Here is a 22,490-nt window from a genome sequence, read left to right as displayed (position 1 = left end):
ACCCTCTGCCGTGTACACAGCTTGTCATCTACTCCACCCTCTGCTGTGCACACAGCTTGTCATCTGCTCTACCCTCTGCTGTGCACACAGCTTGTCATCTGCCCCACCCTCTGCCGTGCACACAGCTTGTCATCTGCCCCACCCTCTGCCGTGCACACAGCTTGTCATCTACTCCACCCTCTGCTGTGCACACAGCTTGTCATCTGCCCCACCCTCTGCTGTGCACACGGCTTGTCATCTGCCCCACCTTCTGCCGTGTACACAGCTTGTCATCTACTCCACCCTCTGCTGTGCACACAGCTTGTCATCTGCCCCACCCTCTGCCGTGCACACAGCTTGTCATCTACTCCACCCTCTGCCGTGCACACAGCTTGTCATCTACTCCACCCTCTGCCGTGCACACAGCTTGTCATCTACTCCACCCTCTGCTGTGCACACAACTTGTCTTTTAGGCTCCGACTCCTCCATTCCACTGCTGCTGCTATCCTTGGTGGTCATCCCACAGTATTGTTATCTCCAAAATGCTGGGTCCCTTGCAGCTGGGCTGCACTTTGACTAATGGCCTCTCCTGGGCTCTCTTCAGGATGCCAAGTCTCAGCTTCTCTGCATGACCCCTTCAGTCCTAGGCCTTCACCTGCCACTGAGGCTGCTGCTTCTTTATCAGTGGCCTCTCCAGGCCTCTCACAGTGCCAAGCCTCAGCTGCTCTCCATGACCCCTTCATGTCTTTAAAACCAGTGCTGTGTCAGACCTGACCATGTTTTGAGGAGGATTGTGAAAGGACTTTGGGACTTTGTGCAAAAAAGGCCATTGAGTTCAGTGCTTGGTGAGATGTTTTGTGCCTCTTACACTATCAAGTTCTGCTGCCAGTGTGAGGTACAACCTTGGCTGCCTCTGGAAAACAGCTCTGATGCTCTCAGGAAACAGTTCCCAGAAGATCTCACTTCAGTGGGCCTGGTCTTTACTTAATCATCGTTAATTTCTTAGCTCCAGACAACCAGCAAAGAGTATCCAAGCAAAGCAAAGGTTTCATTTTAATAGTTATGGTATTGTGTTAATCACAGCTGATTCTTCAGCTCCAGCTAACCAGAACCACAGAGTCTTAATTCAAAATAACAAATGCCCCAGGTAGAGACTTTAACTTTTTCTCTGAATCTTCATTAGCCAGGCCTCCATCTTCTGTACTGCCCTCAGCTCCTATAGAACAACTCACCAAGCTTTAAACACTTAATAGTTTTTTGTTGTTGTTGTTGTTGTTTTTTTTTTTTTTTTTTTTTTTTTTTTTTTTTTTTGCACAAAGTTCTAAAGTCCTTTCACAATCCTTCCCAAAACATGGTCATGCCTGTCACAGCAAAACCCCACAATATGTTAGTATAATCACTTCTAATACTTTTTAAGTAGTTAAAAAAGGATATAATTATAACTATTTTTGGAACTCAATAAAATAGTGTTTTGTTCCAAAAGGACTTAAACCTGACTGCAGTTTAAACATTCAATATCTTAAGCATTTCTTGGGTAGGGACACAAAACAAGAGGCCTGTATTGATACTGGCTCTGACTCTGACTTTGGCATTTGGAGGCCTTGGTATTCTTTCTGTCATATAGTTTCTGTTTCAGTCCGGAGGAAGTTTTGTGTTTATTTATACTTCTCCTTGATTCAAAAGGGATTTTAGTGTGGCTGAGGGCAGAGCAAGAAAGACATAGAGAAGGTATTAGAAGAAGGAGGAGAAGGGGAAGAGGAAGAGGAAGAAAAAGGAGGAAGAGGAGGAGGAGCAGCAGCAGCAAAGAATGAATCAGCAAAGACCAATCAGGCAAGAGCCGTCCTCAACTGAAATTAGCCCAGGGCACTGGCAACTGTGAAGTGAGGTTTAGAGTAAGCAGATTTCATAGGAGAGGGCAAAGTGCAGAAGTGAAGGCTTTGCTGGTAGAGGTCAGAGATAACACTGAGAAGGCACAGGGAGTGCTGTGGCCTCTGCAAAGATCGGGAGATAGAAGTTTTCATAATATTGTCCTTCTCTCCTGCTAGTCTTGCAAGGATAAGGGAAAGCCAAAGGGCTTTGTCTGAGGAAATGAGAACCTGCACCCACTTTGCTGAGACTGCTCATTGCAGGAATCAGACAAACCTGGCCCCAGCAGGTGGGACCTCAGACATTCTGGGGGCAACTGGGAGTCTTGGAGTGGACAGGCCTTTTCTTCTGCCTTTGCAGAGAGGGTTTAGAGATAGGGTCCAAGAGTTCAAGGTGTCCACCAGTGCTGCATTCATACTGATTACTGCCTACATCAATCTTGTGGATGGAATTCCCCAACATAATTTTTTTAATTAAAAAAAAAAAAGAGAGAGAATCAAGAGCTAGAAGGAATCTTCTAGAAAGGATTAGGAGCACCTTTATGGCCTGAGGGAGAAGAAAAGCTGCACAGAGGCCTACGCAGCCAGTTATGGGTGAATGAATTATCAGATGGGTTCCTCTGGGCACTTCCTGGCTCACACAGTTCTGCTCAGTTCAGATGCCTCATCAAGTTGCCCTGAAGGCAAGTGCGTGGGAGCCTTTTCTTGATTTCTTTTTAACTTTTTTTTTTTTTTTTTTTTTTTTAATTGAAAGTAGGCTCGGGGGCTGGTGAAATGGCTCAGCGGGTAAGAGCACTGACTACTCTTCCAAAGGTCCTGAGTTCAAATCCCAGCCACCACATGGTGGCTCACAACCACTTGTAATGAGATCTGACGCCCTCTTCTGGTGCGTCTGAAGACAGCTACAGTGTATAATAATAAATAAATAATAAATAAGTGTTTAAAAAAAATGGGGCTGGAGAGATGGCTCAGTGGTTAAGAGCACTGACTGCTCTTCCAGAGGTCCTGAGTTCAATTCCCAGCAACAGCATGGTGTCTCACAACCATCTGTAATGGGATCTGATGTGCTCTTCTGGTGCGTCTAAAGATAGCTACAGTGTACTCATATAAATAAAATAAATAAATTGTTGAAAAAAAAGTAGGCTCTTCTCTCATACAATACATTCTCCTACGCCCCCTACCTCCCCTTTCCCTCAGACCCGTCTACTACCCTGTTTTCAGAAAAGAGCAGGTCTCTAAAAATACGACAGCCAAATAGAACAAAACAAGATACAGCAAGACAAGGGAAAGCCCAAGGCAAGCCATCAGAAGAGTTCCAAGAGCAGGCAACAGAGCCAGAGATATACCCACTCCTGGTGTTAGGAGTCCCACAGAAACACCAAGCGAACAGCCATATTATCTACTCAGAGGACCTAGTACAGACTCATGCAGACCCCCTGCTCGCCATTTCACTCTCTCTGAGCCCATGCTTAGGTGAGCCTTGATAGGTGGGACATGTTCTCCTGGTGCCCCCATCCCCTCTGCCTCCTACAGTTCCTCCCATCCTCCTCTTCAGGGTTCTGTGACCTCCGAGGAGAGGGAACCAGTGGAGACCTCCACTTTAGATTCTCTTTCCACATAATGTCTGGCTATGGGTCTGTACGCGCACTTGTGGGCTGTGAAGGAAGCTTCCCAGGTGACAGCTGGGCGCAGCCCTGATCTAGAAGTGTATCAGAATATCATTAGGAATCAGTTCTTTAATTTTTTTGAGGGAGGGTTGGTTTTTCATGACAGGTTTTCTCTGTGTAGCCCTGGCTGTCCCGGAACTCACTCTGTAGACCAGGCTTGGTCATTGATTTTTTTTTTTTTAAGAGAGTCTGTTACTGGCTGGCAGTGTCCCTACGCAAGTAAGCCTGAATTCTATAAGAAAGGAAGCTGAACTTGAGCCCTTCCATGGGCTTTGCTTCAGTTCTTGGTTGAATTTCTGCCCTGGTTTCCCTCAGTGAGGCTGTAATCTTGAAGTATAGATTGAAAGAAATGCTTTCTTCCTCAAAAAGAAAGAGAAAGAAATCCTTCAATGATTAAGAGGGTTTTAGGACTAATTATAGCATAGCTCCTGCTTGCTAAAGGCAGAGCATTGGCTGCAGAGCCTGCAAAGGTGCTTAGGTGCATCTCCTAGACTAAGGAATCGCAGACATAGACATAGCAGCAGCCAGTCCCTGCCGCCTCCTCCCACTCCAGCCTTCACTCTGCTTCTGTCCTCAGACCGGGAGTCCTTGGCCCTGGCTATGCACCTTGGCACCCTCTGGGACCCATGAACCCCACTTAACCCCCACAGCAGAGACCCAGATCTTTTGGTGTCTGTGATCTTTTATTTACTTATTTTTAGATTCTTCACTGATTGTCACATGTTCTTCACTCATGTAGTCTAAACCCAGCCATGGAGGAACAGGAGCCATGGCTCTTAGGGATCTGCACTGAGAAGATCTGGCTGGCTGAGCTGCTTTGAAGCATGAGCAGTCACTGGTGTACCTTGTATGTACAGCCCTAGGAGCATGACAGGAAGGCACACTGATCACACTGGCCTTGAACCTGTTGAAGGCACACTGGCCACACTGGCCTTGAACCTGTTGAAGGCACACTGGCCTTGAAGCTGATGGGGCTATTTCTTTGAGCTCTGTATTTCATGGCTAGTTATTTTTTTTATAAAAGTAATATACTCTCAGGTAAATTTTGACACTTGGTCATTTTATACATCAATGGCAAGAAAAACAACTGTATGTTGAAATACTGATTTTATTCATGGGACATGTTTTTTATTTTCAAATTCCTTACATGATGAATTCATAGTCCAACACTAAGATCAGTTTTCTTAGGAACAATGTAAACAGTTCACAAGAAAGAGGACAGAGGAGGGCTATGATTTTAAAAGCAAATCATACTGTAGAGATGGATTGAAGAACACAATTAGTCCTGTTATAAAAGTCCTGCCTTCTGGTGGACAGATCCACATAAGAATTCCAGAGTTGTTTTAAATAGAATTATTAAATAATTGCATACAGATCACTGGACCTCCAATAAGGCGTGCAAAAGTAAATATTCTAAGTTCCAAACAAAGTTAAAATTTAGATGTTCTAAGTTAGGATTAGAAGTGTGGTGAGTCCTACTCCTGCCTCACCGCCCTGGCATTCCTCTACACTGGGGCATTGAGCCTTCACAGGACCAAGGGCTTCTCCTCCCACTAATGCCAGATGAGACCCCTTCAGCTTCTTCAGTCCTTCCCCTAACTCTTTCATTGGAGTCCCTGTGCTCAGTCTGATGGTTGTCTATGAGCATGTGCATCTGTATTGGTTAGGATCTGGCAGAGCCTCTCAGGAGACAGCTATATCAGGCTCCTGTCAGCAAATACTTCTTGGCATCAGCAATAGTGTCTGTGTTTGGTGTCTGCATGTGGAATGGATCCCCAGGTGGGGCAGTCTCTGGATGATCTTTCCTTCAGCCTCTGTTCCACTCATTGTCCCTGTATTTCCTTAAGACAGGAGCAATTCTGGGTTAAAATTTTAGAGATGGGTGGGTGGCCCCATCCCTCAACCGGGGTGGGGAGGGGCATGCCTAATCTCTGGATATGTTCTTGACAGGTTCTCCCTCCCTGTTGTGGGGTATTTCAGCTAATGTCATCCCCATAGGGTCCTGGGAGGCTCTTGCTTTCCTGGCACCTGGGACTTTCTGGTTGCTACCCCCAGTTCCCCATCCCCCATTGCTACACACCTCTGTTTAATTTCCTGACCCCTCTGTAGAGCTCCTCCATCTCCTCCCATACCCAATTCTGCCCCTCTTTTTCCCCTCCTCTCCTCTGTCCCTCCCAAGTCTCTCCCACCCTCTACTTCCCTTGATTATATTGTTCCCCTTTCTAAGTAGGACTGAAGCATCCACTCTTTGGTCTTCCTTCCTCTTGAGCTTCATGTAGTCTGTGAGTTGTGTTGTGGGTGCTCCACACTCTTTGCCTAATACCCACTTATCAGTGAGTGCATATCATGTGTGTTCTTTTGTGACTGAGTTACCTCACTCAGGATGATATTTTCTAGATCTATCCATTTGCCTGTGAATTTCGTGAAGTCATTGTTTTTAATTTTTTTTAAATAAATCTTTTATTATTGATTTATTTATTTATTACAAGTACACTGTAGCTGTCTTCAGATGCACCAGAAGAGGTGTCAGATCTCTTTACGGGTGGTTGTGAGCCACCATGTGGTTGCTGGGATTTGAACTCATGACCTTCAGAAGAGCAATCGGTGTTCTTACCTGCTGAGCCATCTCACCAGCTGTTTTTAATTTTTTTAAGATTTATTTATTTTATGTATATGAGTACATTGTTGCTTTTAATTGTTGTTTTTAATTTTTTTTAAATAAATCTTTTATTATTTATTTATTTATTTATTACAAGTACACTGTAGCTGTCTTCAGATGCACCAGAAGAGGTGTCAGATCCCATTACAGATGGTTGTGAGACACCATGCTGTTGCTGGGAATTGAACTCAGGACCTCTGGAAGAGTAGTCAGTGCTCTTAACCACTGAGCTGTCTCTCCAGCCCAAAGTCATTGTTTTTAATAGCAGAATAGTATTCTGTTGTGTAAATGTATCACATTTTCTGTATCCATTCCTCTGTTGAAGAACATCTGAGTTGTTTCCAGCTTCTGGCTGTTATAAATAAGGCTGCTATGAACATAATGGAGCATGTGTCCTTGTTACATGTTGGAGCATCTTTTAGGTATATGCCCAGGAGTGGTATAGCTGGGTCCTCAGGTAGTACTATGTCCAATTTTCGGAGGAACCGCCAAATTTCCAGAGTGGTTATACCAGCTTGCAATCCCACCAGCAATGAAGGAGTGCTCCTCTTTCTCCACATCCTCACCAGCATCTGTTGTCACCTGAGTTTTTGATCTTAGCCATTCTGACTGACATAGGATAAAATCTCAGGGTCATTTTATATTTTTCCTTTGATGAGTATGAAGTGCCCTTCCTTATCTTTTTTTGATAACTTTTGGTTGAAAATCAATTTTGTTCAATATTGGAATACCTACTCCAGCTTGTTTCTTGGAACCATTTGTTTGGAAAATTGTTTTCCAGCTTTTTACTCTGAGGTAGTATTTATCTTTGTCACTGAGGTATGTTTCCTGTATGCAGCAAAATGCTGGGTCCTGTTTACATATCCAGTCTGTTGCTCTATGTCTTTTTATTGGGGGATCGAGTCCATTGATGTTAAGAGATATTAAGGAAAAGTGATTCTTTCTTAAACAAAGAAATGTACTAAACAAGTACATTTTGTATTTTAACTACTATATGACGGGAGGAATTTCTTTTCTTGTCCAGTCTATTTGGAGTTCTGTAGGCTTCTTGTATGTTCATGGGCATCTCTTTCTTTAGGTTAGGGAAGTTTTCTTCTATAATTTTGTTGAAGATATTTACTAGCCCTTTAAGTTGGGAGTCTTCACTCTCTTCTATACCTATTATCCTTAGATTTGGTCTTCTCATTGTGTCCTGGATTTCCTGGATGTTTTGGGTTAGGTCCTTTTTGCTTTTTGCATTTTCTTTGACTGTTGTGTCAATGTTTTCTATGGTATCTTTTGCCCCTGAGATTCTCTCTTCTATCTCTTGTATTCTGTTGGTGATGTTTGCATCTATGACTACTGATCTATTTCCTAGGTTTTCTATATCTAGTGTTATCTCCCTTTGTGATTTCTTTATTGTTTCTATTTCCATTTTTAGATCCCGGATGGTTTTGTTCAATTCCTTCACCTGTTTGGTTGTGTTCTCCTGTAATTCTTTAAGGGATTTTTGTGTTTCCTCTTTAAGGGCTTCTACCTGTTTACCTGTGTTCTCTTGTATTTCTTTCTTTTTTAAAAAAGATTTATTTTATTTATTTTCTATGTGTATGAGTATACTGTAGCTGTACAGATGGCCGTGAGCTATCATGTATATGGCTGCTGGGAATTGAACTCAGGATCTCAGCCGGGCCCCCCACCCCCACCCCCACCCCCCACCCCCGCTTGCTCCAGCCCCGCCCGCTTGCTAGCTGAAGATCCACCAGAAGAGGATGTTAGATCTCATTAGGGGTGGTTGTGAGCCACCATGTGGTTGCTAGGATCCTAACTCAGGACCTTTGGAAGAGCAGTCAGTGCTCTTACCAGCTGAGCCATCTCGCCAGCCCTCTCTTGTATTTCTTTAAGGGAGTTATTTATGCCCTTTTTGAAGGACATAAATAGTCACATGAGATGTGACTTTAAATCAGAGAGTTGCTTTTGCAGTGTGTTGGGAGTATCCAGGGCTCACTGTGGTGGGAGAACGGGGTTCTGATGATGCCAAGTAGGGTTGGTTTCTGTTGCTCATGCTCTTGTGCTTGCCTTTCACCATCTGGTTATCTGTGGCGTTAGTTGGTCTTGCTGTCTCTGACTGTGGCCTGTCCCTCCTACAAGCCGGTGTATCCATACTCCTGGGAGACCAGTTCTCTCTGGGTAGAATTTAGGTATGGAGAGCTGTGGCACAGGGTCAGCTCCAGGGCAAAGACAAAATTCTGAAGGATCCTGACCCAGGCTGTTCCTTGGTTCCTGTGTCCTGAGGGCTCCAGGCAGGGCCCTCTTGGGCCAGGAATTTGAGTAGTAGTGGTGGTCTCACCTGGGAGACCAGCTCTCTCCCAATGCTTTTTGTATATGGAGAGCTGTGGCACAGGGTCATCTCCAGGCACAGATGGAAACTGGAAGCATAAGCAGATTTTATACTATCTTGCCTAGATGAAGGCAGCTCCTGGAAACCTCACTTCTTCACTGGGCAGACAGCACTCAGGGTGGAGAAACATTTCCCCGAAGAGAAACTAGCCATAGTTTAGCTTGTCTTTTTTTGCCCCCTAAGACAGGGTCTTAGTATATGCAGCCCAGGCATCTAACCCAGGAACTCAGATCCACTCACTGTGTCTTCCAAGTGCTAGGATGACAAATGCGGGTCACAGGTTCTCTCTTTGCTGCCATCGTGGGTCATAGGCACACTCCGAGGGAGGGACAGACCCATCCTAGTCAGCACTGCCTTACTGATGTACTGTCCCCATGTGGCTGAAGCTGACCACTGACTACATGAGGGGACAAATGAGCAAACTGGCCAAGAAAGGCCTGACTCTGTCCCAGTTGGACGTGATCCCAAGGGACTCACGTGCTGTGACACAGGTCCGTTTTGCGACTGGTAATGAAATCTTGAGAATTCTTTAGTCTGAAGGCCTTGCTCCTGGTCTCCCTAAGGATCTCTACCATTTGATTCAGAAAATGATCACTGTCCACAAGCATCTTGAGAGGAACAAGAAGCAAAGGATAATGTTTCTATAGAGACCAGAGTTCGTTGCTTGGCTCATTACTGTAAAGACTAGGCAGGCCCTCCCACCCAATTGGGAATACGAGTTGTCTACAACCTCTGCTTTAGTAGAATAAATTCTCTTCCACATATGAGCAATAAAAAGCACTGAACATACTAGACAGCAGCATACCCAGCACTTTAACCTTTTTGTAGCACTATTTGAAAATATTTTTTGCTTGCTTGCTTGCTTGCTTTTTTTTAATAATGAACTATTTTGCCTTTTAGGGAACATACATTTTTTTTTCCTGTTAAATGCAATTCTCTACATTTTCTCTCACACACTGCATATTTGCATGTTTTACTTGACGTTATTTGTACCAGGTTTGTCCTGTTCATGACAAGTTTTCCTTGTACATTCAAGGTTTTTTCCTTAGTGCCACCGAATCATGTTGATTTTTAAGTGGCAGATGTGTGTATTAGAGGATATTAACATTCTTTTAATAATAGGTACAAACTGTGGTTTTTGTGTATTTGTGAATCTTTTGCTTGGTTTTTAAATTAAGCATTTCTACTCTGTAGAAATCATTCCGCTTACCTTTTAACAATGATGCCCTTCTTGTCCAGACACCACGGACTTACTGCTGTGCGAACACTGAAGACTTGGAGGCCGTCATCCACCACGTGCACAGCCTGTACCCTGGGGCCCCTTTTCTGGCAGCAGGCGTGTCAATGGGAGGGTAAGGACTCCTCTTTCTAAAATGCCTGAGAGGGGAGCAGTCTAAGGACTGCCTACCAGGACTGTCAGCTAGCTCAGCACTTAACTGGGCGTAGAAGGCATGAAGGAATCAGCCCAGACAGATTGGAGAGTTTTCCTAGGTTCTGTGATGCAGAGGGCACAGAGAGCCCTTCTTGGGGACAGCCACATAAATTTAATTACTCTCCATTCCAGGTGCTTTGTTAAGCTAAAATGGTTTGTGCACTTGCCTTACATTGGGGTTTATTTGTAATTTTTTTGAAGATTTATTCTTATTTATGTGTATGTATGTGTACCTGTGTGTGTGTATATGCCATGTCAGGGTGTACAGTGCCTGAGAAGGCCAGAAGGAGGCACTGGATGCCCTGGAGCTAGAATGACAGGCAGTTGTGAGCTGCCTGGTGTGAGTGCTGGGAACCAGCTTCAGGCCTTCAGGTAGAGCCGCAAGGGCTTCAGGTGGAGAGGCTCTGCTTCCCTTCTGGAACTGTGGACTATCAGTTGCCACACTCATATTTGAGTTATGTCTGACATTAATAACTGCTTCACTGTATTGTGTGTGTGTGTGTGCGCGCGCGCGCGCGCGCGCACGCGCGTGTGTTAGGGAGAACAAACTGAAGGAAATCTAAAGCTATTGTCTAGTATTTTCTTGTCCTTTACATCTCTCTTCACCATTGTTCAGACTTACCTTTTAATTTAACTAATTAATTAATTTTTTTATAGTGTTGGGGATTGAATCAGTACATATTAGGCAAACACTTTACCACTGAATAAAGTGGTAAACATATATCTCTACCCCAAACCATTGGATTTCATTTTTTAAAAGTTTTATCTAATGAAAAATTCTGTTTTGCAAATCTTTGCTTATCCTATCAACAGAATACATCATTTAAAAATAGACTCAATATATATTAATTATATACTTAATTAATATAGATTTTCCCCCACCAAACCCTATTAAGATTAATGCTATTAATCTATCTTTCATTAGAATACATTAGAATGTATTTTATTCTACACTACTGGTGCTCAGGCACATTCAATGACCATTTGCCTTTATTTCAAAAGCTGATTTTGGGGGCTTGATAGGTGTCTTAACAATTAAGAACACTTGCTGCTTTTATAGAGATTTAGTTCACAGCACCCAGATGGCAACTCCCAACCATTTATAACTCCGGTTCAAGGGGGTTCTAGTGCCCTCTTGTGGCCTGTATGGGCACTTTATGTACATGGTACACAGACAAGCATGTAGACAAACATACATAAAAGTGATTCACCCTTTTTCTTTTTTAGCTGTTTTTAAAGCCAGTCAACATTTAAAACAGAAAATGTTTTACTTAACTTTATACTCTAGATATTTTTGCCATCTCGGTGTTCAGAACGTCTTAAGAGCATGTGTGCTAGCAACAAAGTCCTCTATGAACTACATACAGACTCTGAGATAGGCTCTAGCCAGAGCTTTTGAGATTCTGATAAAGCATCTATCTTACATTAGCATGGAAGGTCTGACTTGACCTAGTAAAGGAAGAACTCTGAACGGTGTGGAAACCAACAGAATCTCCAAGTCGTGCTTGATGGGCACAATGTAGCAGCTCTTTCCTTTAGCTCACACCAGGAGCCTGAAAGGACGGAGTGGGGGCTGAACTTCTTCCCTTAATCATATAAATTCATGACTTTTTTTTCAAGGCTAGCTCTTACATAAAGGGGCCCCAATTGTCTATTCAGAAGCTCTTGGAAAAGGCCTATTCATCCAGCATTGAAACCTCAGGCAGGGTCTGACCATAAGATTAGCTTTTCCAGCCACTGAATATTAATGTCTTGTAAATTATTTGAAGGAATCACCCCTTCTAGTTGCCTAGCACTGTGACACATTCCCAAGTGGGTGCACTTTCTTTTTCTTTTAGAGATGCAACCAACAAAAGCATAGTTGAGCAAGAGTTTTATGCCCGGTGAGCCGTGGACTGGGGTTACCCAGTGCCTTGACGCCTGGGGCCAAGGGTGGGCTTTGAGCCAGAACTGAGTTAAGTCAAGAAACTGCAGTTTTAGAACCAGATTCTGTTCTCCCAGTGAGTTGGTAAATACTTTTTAAATAAAAAAGAAAATTCCAAACGCATAAAATGAAAACTAAAGAGTATCCCTACATAGTCATTACCTTGGCTTCAGTAATCATCAGCTTGTTTTCGCTAGCATCACCCACGTCTCCAGTTCATCCCCTATTACCTAACGCCCAGTCATCATTTTATTAGTATTTCAGATGAGTCAAGCATGTGCTTAGAATGTGGGAGGACCTGCGCTCAGTTCCTGGTACCTCAAAATAATAAGTCAGTCACTTGAGTCACTTCTGGGCTTTGATCTGTGATCTACAATAAGTGTGGTATCTGTTCTTCTCAAACTCAGTGTGTGATGAAGCTTCCGTCCCTGGACAGTAGGTGAAGTGGATTCTGGAACAGGCAGATGGGATGGGATCTTGCTTGCCTACACACTGCATTAGCCTCGGATCACAGAACCTCTTGAAGTGGAGATCACAGAAGGAAGTCTGTTAATGTTTCAGTTGGTAGCTCTAAGTGCCAGAGTTGTCTCTTCCTGTAAAGTCATAACATGCACACACACCAGAGCAAGTGACAGCACTTCCTGAGCGTCACTAAGTGTCCAGCGCTCACCTTTACTTCTGAGGATAGAGAACCTGCACTGCCCCTGTTGTGTGTTATTTAGTTTTACAGTTTGGTATACAGTTGCCAAATAAACTCCATCCTTTGGTGTTTAAAGATTTAGTCCATGAGTTCTTTCTCTGTCTAGCTCTGTTTCCCCAGGGTGTGCCCCCTCCCAATTGGTGAGAGAATGGGGTCCTTCTTTCAAGGTAAAATAATCACTTTTTGGGGGTAGCACTTTGACATTCGTTCATTCCTGAGTAATAACCAGGAATTACCTCTAAAGATATGGTTGTGACTATTTCAGGGTCTTTCTCCTCCTTTTCCAAGCATTCTGATTTGTGTGTTTTACCAGCCTCTGGCCATTATGACTCCAACTGAAGTGTAAAGTTACCATATGAGAGAGAGCATTCCGGTGAACTCTTCCCAGGACAGAAAACATCCTTCAAAGGGCTCAGTGACCATAGCACTGTATGAAAGTTAGATGGTCATTCTAAAGGGTCAGTTTCAAGTCATGTGTGATGGAGCACATCTGTAATTCTAGCATTCCTGGAGGCTGAGGGAGGAGGGTTACAAGTTTTAAGCCAGCCTGAGCTAAAAAGAGCAAACTGTCTCGAGACAACAGTCATTATCAGGGCTGACAAGACAGCTCAGGAGGCGGGGGCGCTTGCTGCCTGCATGATGGCCCGAGTTTCTTCCTGGGTTCTACATAGTAGAAAGAACTGACTCCCTCAAATTATTCTCTGATCTCCACAAACTTGCTATAGACCATACATGCATGTATACACACATATACACAATAAATAAATGTAATTCAAATTTGTTTCAAAAAAATTTAAAAATTATTTTCAAAAGCTAGATGTCTACTTTTCATAAAAATTCCCTACCCTTGTAAGTGATTTGAATTGTAAAAGATAATGAGAGAATATTCTAGCTGTTTCTCTATTGCAGAACCTAGTCTGTTAAAGAAACTATGTACAGAAGCTATGGTGAGTGGTAGGTTATGGCGTCTTCCTTCATACTCAGAACTGTTGAGCTCTAACTCAGCTATTGTCCCCCTTACTCAAGTAGAAGTTGGCTAGAATTGAGAAAATTAAATAAAATGAACATAGGAACATAGGAAAACATGTGACCGGACATAATAAGGAAGAGAAAATCAGTAACTTCAAGGCCAATGCTCTGCTACAGCTTAGAAAGTCTAGCCCGGGACTGCAGAGTACTTTAGAGTCTCCCTGAGGGACACAAGGTACATGGGTGAGGACAGTGACCACACAGACCAGTGACCTCAGGAGCTCAGTGCCTGGGGTCATAGGTGAGGACAGTGACCTTAGGAGCTCAGTGTCTGGGGTCATGGGTGAGGACAGTGACCTCAGGAGCTCAGTGCCTGGGGTCATGGGTGAGGACAGTGACCTCAGGAGCTCAGTGCCTGGGGTCATGGGTGAGGACAGTGACCTCACAGACCAGTGACCTCAGGAGCTCAGTGCATGAGATCCAGACACCAGGAGTAGTTCCTAAAGTCCCTACGTGATCCCAGTGTGCAGCCACGTTAAAGAACTCCGTGGGGGTGGATCTCTTCCTGTTCTTATGATTTGACTTCTCCACCATAAGAAGAATCATGCAGGAATAAATGTGGTCTGTCTCACAGTCCAGCCAAGTGCAGTGTCAGTAAGCATGTGGGTCAGGTATGGGGTGCACATGTATCCTCCCAGGCAGAGGTGGGAGAATGCAAGATCCTGTTTCAGGGAGGGAAAAAGATACTTTAAAATAGAAATATGAATACGAACAAATGACATGGCCTTGGGTAAAGGTGCCTGCCACCAAGTCTAAGGGCCTGAGTTCAACCCCCTGGAACCACATGGTGGAAGGTGTCAGACTCTCGCAAGTTGTCCTCTGACCTCCACTCACACATTGTGGCATGCACACACACACACACACAAATAGATACATGTAAAAATTCTAAGAATATGAATATGAGGAAAGAACAAAAGTAATCTTTCCAGTGTGCAGGACTTAAAATCGTGGTCGTGGATGATGGTACAAGGTCCCAGGCTGGGCAAAAGGGTCAAGTATTCAAGGTTATCCTATAGAGTGTTCAAGGTCACTCTGGGCTACCTGCATTGGTTACTTACTGGCTCCTGCCTTGTTCTCATGGAGTGCACGGTTAGAAAGGAGGTGTCTTAAGAGATGTAACCAACCACAGTCTCGTTTCTACCTATTTTAGAATGTTGCTTCTGAATTACTTGGGTAAAATTGGGTCCAAAACCCCTCTGATGGCAGCTGCAACGTTTTCAGTTGGCTGGAACACTTTTGCTTGCTCAGAGTCACTGGAGAGGCCGCTGAACTGGCTACTTTTTAATTACTACTTAACAACTTGCCTCCAGTCTTCAGTTAAGAAGTAAGTCATAGTTAAAACCTTCTGTTGCCAAACATTTTAGATTACATAACCCAGCACTATGAAATTTCAGGGTATAGCTATGTATGTATGTATGTATGTATGTATGTATGTATATGTCCTTCCTAACAGTGTTTCATCCAGGCTGCTCTTACCTCCAGCTGGCCAGCCCTCGGGGTCATGTGTTCATGGTTTTCCTAACCCAAGGCAGCTTCTCTTGCTCTTCCACCTTCTTTCCCTAATGGTTTTCCTCTGGCCCCAAGCCCAGGAAACTTAAACCCCACCCATGTCTCTTCTGCCCAGCTATTGGCTGTCAGCATCTTTATTTACCAATCAGAAATAACTTGGGGGCAAGGTCACATACATCACTCAGGTCTATGTGCAGACTCCAGGTAATGCTAAGGTCTACACTTAGCATTACAATAGACAGCAAGACCAAACCTCAACACCAAAATAGTCTCCAAATTATGAATGCATACCAAAAATTGTAAGTTAAAAAATACAGATAAAACCTGGGCAGTGGTGGCACACGCCTTTAATCCCAGCACTTGGGAAGCAGAGGCAGGCAGATTTCTGAGTTCGAGGCCAGCCTGGTCTACAGAGTGACTTCCAGGACAGCCAGGGCTACACAGAGAAACCCTGTCAGGAAAAAAAAAAATAGATAGATAGATAGATAGATAGATAGATAGATAGATAGATAGATAGATAGATAGAAGTAATAATGCTGCATTCTGTCTGTCTATGCCCCCGCCCCGGCTCCCTACCCTCCTACCCCTCCAACACTGCTTTGAAGGTTGCTATTCTAAATTATTCTGAAAACAACATTAGCATGGAGTGTGTTTGGTGATGTGTTCGGGCTGTTTCTTTAGTTTTCCTGGTTGTTAATCTTTCCCAAACCTAATTCTTTCTCAGGTAATATGTTAAGAGTGTCCTATGCAGCTGGGCTGATCACATACCCCTTTGATCCCAGCACTCAGGAGATAAAAGCAGGCAGATCTCTGAATTCAAAGCTAGCCTGGTCTAAAAGGTGAGCTCCAGGACAGCTTAGGCTACATAGATAGACCCTGTATTGTTGGATTTTTATTGCTGTGAAGAGACACCATGACCATAGCAACTCTTACAAACATTTCATTGGAACTGGCTTATAGTTCAGAGGTATAGTCTGTTATCATGGGAAGCATGGTGGCACACAGGCAGACGTGGTGCTGGAGGAAAAGTTGAGAGATCTACATCTGAATCGTTATGCAGCACAAAGAGAGACTTTGTGCCACCCTGGGCATAGCTTGAGCTTCTGAGACCTCAAAGCCCTGCCCCACAGTAACACACAGTTCCTCCAAGCCATAGCTCCTAATAGTGCCACTCCCTATGGGCCAAGCTTTAAACACAGGAGTCTATGGGGGCCATTCCTGTTCCAACCACTACACCTGGCTCAAAAAACAAACCTACAAATGAGTGCCCCGTGTTGAATAATACCGCTCCTTAAGCATGTTCTTACAAGCATGGTGTGTTTTAGAAATGAGAAACTAGAAGCCGGTGAGATGGCTCATCAGGTGAAGGTACCTATCACCAAGCCTAATGACTTTTCAATCCCTGTGACCCACAGGTGGAAGGAGATTTTTGACCTCTACACACACACTGGTGTACACATGTAGACACCAAATAAATGTGATTTTTTTTTCCATTTTAAGAACATTTATTCAAAATATGAAATAGAATGTAGTTCATTTGTATAGTCATAGCTCATGGTTCTTATATTTCCACAATAATGTCTTTGCATCCATTTTTCTGGAACTGAGCACCTCCTAAAGTGAATCCAGCATGTTGACACAAAACATACAGGTGGTTCTAGTCTTATTTTCTTTCTTTTTTTTTTTTTTTTAAGATTTATTTTTATGTATGAATACACTGTTGCTGTCTTCAGACACACCAGAAGAGGGCATCAGATCTCACTACAGATGGTTGTGAGCCACCATGTGGTTGCTGGGATTTGAACTCAGGACTTCTGGAAGAGGAGTCAGTGCTCTTAACTGCTGAGCCATCTCACCAGCCCTTAGTCTTATTTTCTTAATGACTAATACTATTTGTTTGTTTGTTCGGAGCTGGGGATTGAATCTAGGATCTCATACATGCTAGGCACATGCTCAATCACTGAGCCCCACCTCAGCCCTACCATGCCTTTTAAAATGAATTGATAAATAAATAAATATATATATATATATAAGTAGTTATATATATTTTATATGTGTGTGTGATTTAATGAAATTTATATGTATGTGATTTAATGAAAACTATTATCCTGAACGTTGTTATCTAACACTGGATTTACCTACTTGTTTAGTTACAAATATTGAATATAAATATTGCTAAAATACTAAAGAATCACCATGTCATTATTTGTTACAGTAGTGGTTATTAATTATCACTGATGTGGTCATTGAAATAGAAATAGTTACAAGAAAAAGTGAAGAATCACTTGGATTAAAGTATTAGTTGAGGGCCTAAGGATGAAATTCAGTGGTAGGATATGAGGACACTGTGTTCCATGTTCTAGGTACAATCGCTACCTCTGCTACTAGATGGATTATATATTGATCATGAAAGAAAAGTGACCAGGGCCAGGTATAGTGGTGAGTGCCTTTCAAAGCCAGCCTAGTCTGGAGAGTGAGTCTCAGGACAGCTAGGGCTGTCGCAAAAAACTAAACAGAAGGAAGGAAAAAGTGACCAATGTTTAAAATACAAGTTTATAAGAAATTAGTTCTAATTTATAGACTAGTATGATAGAGAGGCAATTTCTGGGATAGGAGGTGGCTCAGTGGGTAAAGCACTTGCCATGAAAGCCTGTGCATGTAGTTTGTATCCCAAGGACCCACACAGAGCCCTGGAAAGATGGGAGATAGAAACAGATGTAGCCTATTATTTTAGTACCAGCTTTGTGCCCCGTACCATACTTTATAATATCTGCTTTTATATATTTCAGGTATGATTAAGGTAGAGATGATGCTAAGTTTTTGTTTTGACATCTATCTTGTTCCAGGCACCAGCATATGTTTGTGGAGCAGATTGACATGGACCAGGTCATGAAGGTGAGACGGAGCTTTTCCTGATCTGTTCCTCTCCTCTTGTGACTCCAAGAGCCCATTCCATCTGGTTTTGTTTTCCAGGCCAAGTCGATCAGAGAGTTTGATAAACGGTTCACCTCGGTCATATTCGGATACCGCACACTTGATGACTACTACACCGATGCCAGTCCAAACCTCCGGCTCAAGTCAGTGGGAATCCCGGTGCTATGCCTGAATGCCGCCGATGACGTGTTCTCGCCCAGCCACGGTGAGTATTGTCCGGCTACACACTTTGGCATGAAATAACTTTCTTTTTCAATGACTCATTTGCTAGTTTTAATTCTGTGTTTTTCTATGTGTGTTGGTGCCCACTGAGGCCAGAAGAAGGTGACAGATGCTCTAGAGCTGGAGTTGCAGATTGTTGTGAGCCACACGGCATAGGTGCTGGGAACTGAACCAGGATTCTCTAGGGGAGCAACAAGTGCTCTCTAAACTGCCAAGCTATCTACCCAGCTCCTGGTTTAACTTTAAAAATATTGTTGGTTTTTTTTTTTTTTAAAGAAATAATGATTTTTTTTAAAAAGGCTGGCCATATAATGTCTTCCATTCTGGTTTTTTTTTTTTTTTTTTTTTTAAGCTGCCTGGAATGATGCTACATGCCTGTAATCCCAGCACTTGGGACACTGAGGCAAGAAGTGAAAAGAGCTTAGGGCCAGCCTTAACTTAGTAAGATAAAAAGCAGCCTGGGCTAACACGATATTATCTCAAAACATAGAGCAAGCAAACACAAGTTCAGCTTTCCTAGTAGTATCCAAGCGTCTCAGAGTAAATGAGTTTGAAATTTTTCTTCCCTTTAACCTGAAAAAGAATCTAGAAACACAGTGTCCTTGAGCACTTCAATGCTGGAAGCAAATTTGGACTAAGCGTTCCTCTCTAGAGAAAAACAGTCTAGTCTTTTCCCTTGGATGCTGTAAGAGAGAAAATTATTCCAAAATTAACTTCATACTGTCTTAATTCAAGAATAGCAGTTGGGCAGGAGAGATGGCTCAGTGGTTCTGGCAGAGGTCTCAAGTTCAGTTCCCAGCACCCAGGCAACTTGGAATCAGCCCTAGCCCCAAATCTAGGGCCTCTTCTGGCCTCCACAGGCACTTCACTCATGTGTACATATCCTGTCCCACACATACATAATTTAAAGCAATAGAAATCTTAAAAAGAAGCCTCCTGACTTTAAAAATTTAAGGAAAAGAACTGTGAGCACACGTTCTCCTTCTGACAGTAAGAGGCCTGTAGGCTTGTCCTCTAGGTGTCGTGGATGACGTTTTAAGGGCAGTTGTTGCTTTTGTTGTTGTCAACATGGGATGTCATTGTGTAGTTCAGGCTTGCTTTGGAATTCTGATCCTCTTGCCTTAACCTCCCATGTTCTGTTATTTCAAGTGTCTAGCTCAAAAACATCTTTTTAAAATCAGTGTTATGTGTATGGGGTGTCTGTGCCTAGTGCCACAGAGGCCACAAGAGGAAGTCAGATTTCCTGGAACCGGAGTCACAGATGGTTGTGTGCTACCATGTGGGAGCTGGGAACCAAATGCAGGTCCTCTGGAAGTTCAACTCATGCTTGCAACCACCAACTCCTCTCTCCAGTCCCTCAAGAACTCCTTCAAACCTTTCCTCCAGCTACTCAGTTAAAAGCATTTATTTGGTGCTTGGGTGGAACGTGGTGGGAGGGTTCTTGCCCGGCATGTGAGTGGGACTGAGCTCAGTCACCTCGAAAAGGAAAGCTACCCCGATCCCAAGCGTAACATATGCATTGTAAAAGTTTTAGAGAATCCCAACATACACACTATTTTAAATCACCCACTGTTCGTTTAACCAGAGGTGATTTTCAATAGCTGGCACTTTGAGGCTCTGGTTATAGAGGAGAAAATGAAGCTGGCTTTACGAAGTGGTTGCCTCATGTAACTTCACTGGATAAGATCTGCTATTTCTCCATCCATTTTGATACTTTGCTGCCTCTGCTACAAATGAGTTTCCCAACATTTAAGCCTATTCATTAGGGTAAAGTTTAAATTCATTATTTCCTATTTTTTCCCAGGCCCTTAAGATAGTGTTACCACATAGTGGACAATTGTCTGCAGCTTGAGGAAACAGGCTGCTACATCGTTCACATGACTGCAGCATGGCAAAGCCTTTTGTTCTGATGAGACTGTAGCAATCAGGGTTAGAAACTGAGAGAGCTGGGGTGCAGCCCAGTGGGAGGGCTGAGCATTCAGGAGGTTCTCAGTTCATCTGTGGGGTGAGAGCAGGTGCTTACGCACGCACACATACTTTCCCCCCACTGTCTGAACTTTAAAACCTGGGAGAAAAAGAAAATAACTTTAATTCCTGCCCTTAAAACTTCTGCTAGAAGTAGACTTGCTGGAGAACATGCAGACACTGCTGTTTAGAGTGTTTTCACTCCAGCTGTTTGCCGGTAATACCTCACTTTCTGTTGATGAGGTATTTTCTGTTTACAGAAAATCAGAAAGATAGAAAAAGATGATCACTCAGACTTAGATGGTAAACATACATCACCATTGGTCAGTTTCATTTCTTTTTATTTTTGCTATCTTTACATGTCTGCCTCATATATATGTATGTATACATATATACATATGTATACATACATATATATGTTATATTTGGAATTTTAAGTCCTTTGTAAAGATACCAATTATCTTTAGAAATTTAAATTTATGTAGAGTTAATCAAAATTATACAGAATGGATTTACAACTCTCACAATGGTTAGCTTAGTACTAATTTCTCAAAACAAGAATCAGCCTATATTTTTATTTTATCATATCTTATATTCTGTGTGTTTATGCACATGAGTCCACGCATGTGCACAGGCACTATGGCACACATGTGCAAGTCAGAGGTACTTCTGTTCTATACCATGTCTGTCCCAAAGATTAGGTTACCAGGCTCTACAAAAGCACCGTGGTACCCGAGCCATCTCAACAGACCAAGAAACAACCTGTATTCTTAAGTTTTATAAAATCTTGGATTGATTCTTTTAAAAATAGTGATCTAGCACAATACTATAAATATGAATTATTATAATATGGATGGTTACTCATTACAAGTATTTGTTTAAAGTTTTTACTGATTAGAAATGATAAAGTATACTTTTCCTAACAAAAAAGTTAATGATCTCTCTCCCTCTCTCCCCCTCCCCCCACTTCATTTCCTTGTGTCTCCCCTTCTCTCCCCCTCCTCCCCTCTCTTATCACTTCCTCTTGCCTTTACTGCTTCAATTCCTCAAGCTATCCCAATAGAAACTGCTAAGCAAAACCCTAACGTGGCTTTGGTCCTTACAGCCTGTGGAGGCCATATTGGTTTTCTGGAGGGAATCTGGCCTAGGCAAAGCACTTACATGGATCGCGTCTTCAAGCAGTTTGTACAGGCTGTGGTTGAGCATGGACATGAACTCTCCAACATGTAGTTTCCTGGCTGCATTCAGCCTGAGCCACGGTTGTTACAGCAGTTGAGCTCGGTGCACGAGTTTTAACTACTGAGAGTAAAGCTGATGAGGCAGCCGATGGGGACGAGGCCCAGCATGATGTGCAAACACTCCTTCTTAGGGAATTAAAACAACTCTGTAGCAGGAAACTAAAGATAGTTTAGATTGTTACTGTAGTAGATCTTATTTTTCCTATGCCTTACCAAATATGACCTTAAAATTAAGTAGTCCTTATGGAACATAATTGCACTTAACCAAAACTATTGTGTAAAAAGATTTTAATTCCTCAGGGTTTTAGTTTAGGCTAGTATTTTTAGATTACTCAGTTTAGGTGACTTATAGTACTTTAATAACTGTTAAGAGATTTTAATGATTTGAATATAAGTTACAAAAGGGGCATTCATGGTAACAAGAAACTGAAAAAGGATAAATTATAATGTGCTAAGTGTTTCCTCTGACTTTAAAAGGCAAATGCAACAATGTTAGACTGACTTCTATATTTATTTGCTCTCTTTTCTGATAATATTAAATTAGGGCTGATTTATGTTTTATAATTATCATTTACATGCTTATTTTTAAAATAGTATTTGTGAATACATATATCATATTAAAATAAATTCTATCATTTTAAGTTGTTTCTTTGTGAGTTTTTATCTACAAAAGTAGAGCCCTGTAGGGTAGCATATAATTCTAATCTCAGCACTTGGGAGCCACAGGTAGACTGCGGTGAGTTCGAGGCCACCCTAGATTATAATGGGGTCCAGCCAGCCACGGCTATACAGTGAGACCTTGTCACACACACACATACACACACACACACAAATGCCCAGAGCATAATAACTATGCTAATAATAATTTCATGAATGTATTATCAAGAAAACTTCTTGCTTTACTATTTTCAAAATAGAGGCTGATGTCATACCCTACTTAAGCATACTTTCAAAACTTCGGGATATAGATCAGTTGGTAGGTTGCTTGCC

At 42.6% G+C, this 22,490-nt stretch overlaps 1 protein-coding gene across 2 annotated transcripts in view; it reads left to right on the top strand.

Moving 5' to 3' along the window:
• The window catches only part of Abhd3 (abhydrolase domain containing 3), a 56,652-nt gene extending 34,511 nt beyond the window's left edge, over positions 1-22,141 (top strand). Inside the window, exons 5-9 of one of the 2 annotated variants that reach the window (XM_031364961.1) lie at positions 9,787-9,899; positions 14,783-14,956; positions 17,988-18,036; positions 18,115-18,280; positions 21,314-22,141. In XM_031364961.1, the coding sequence (XP_031220821.1) occupies positions 9,787-9,899; positions 14,783-14,956; positions 17,988-18,036; positions 18,115-18,280; positions 21,314-21,492 (681 nt within the window). In that variant the 3' untranslated portion in view covers positions 21,493-22,141. The remainder of the gene's footprint in view (positions 1-9,786; positions 9,900-14,782; positions 14,957-17,987; positions 18,037-18,114; positions 18,281-21,313) is intronic. The other variant, XM_031364962.1, reaches the window with a different exon arrangement.
• The last annotated feature ends 349 nt before the right edge of the window (positions 22,142-22,490 follow it).

This window comes from Mastomys coucha, unplaced genomic scaffold, assembly GCF_008632895.1.
Source record: "Mastomys coucha isolate ucsf_1 unplaced genomic scaffold, UCSF_Mcou_1 pScaffold13, whole genome shotgun sequence".
NCBI lineage: Eukaryota > Metazoa > Chordata > Mammalia > Rodentia > Muridae > Mastomys > Mastomys coucha.
Note: the sequence above shows the minus strand (reverse complement) of the source record. Positions and strands in the feature narration are given on the sequence as shown.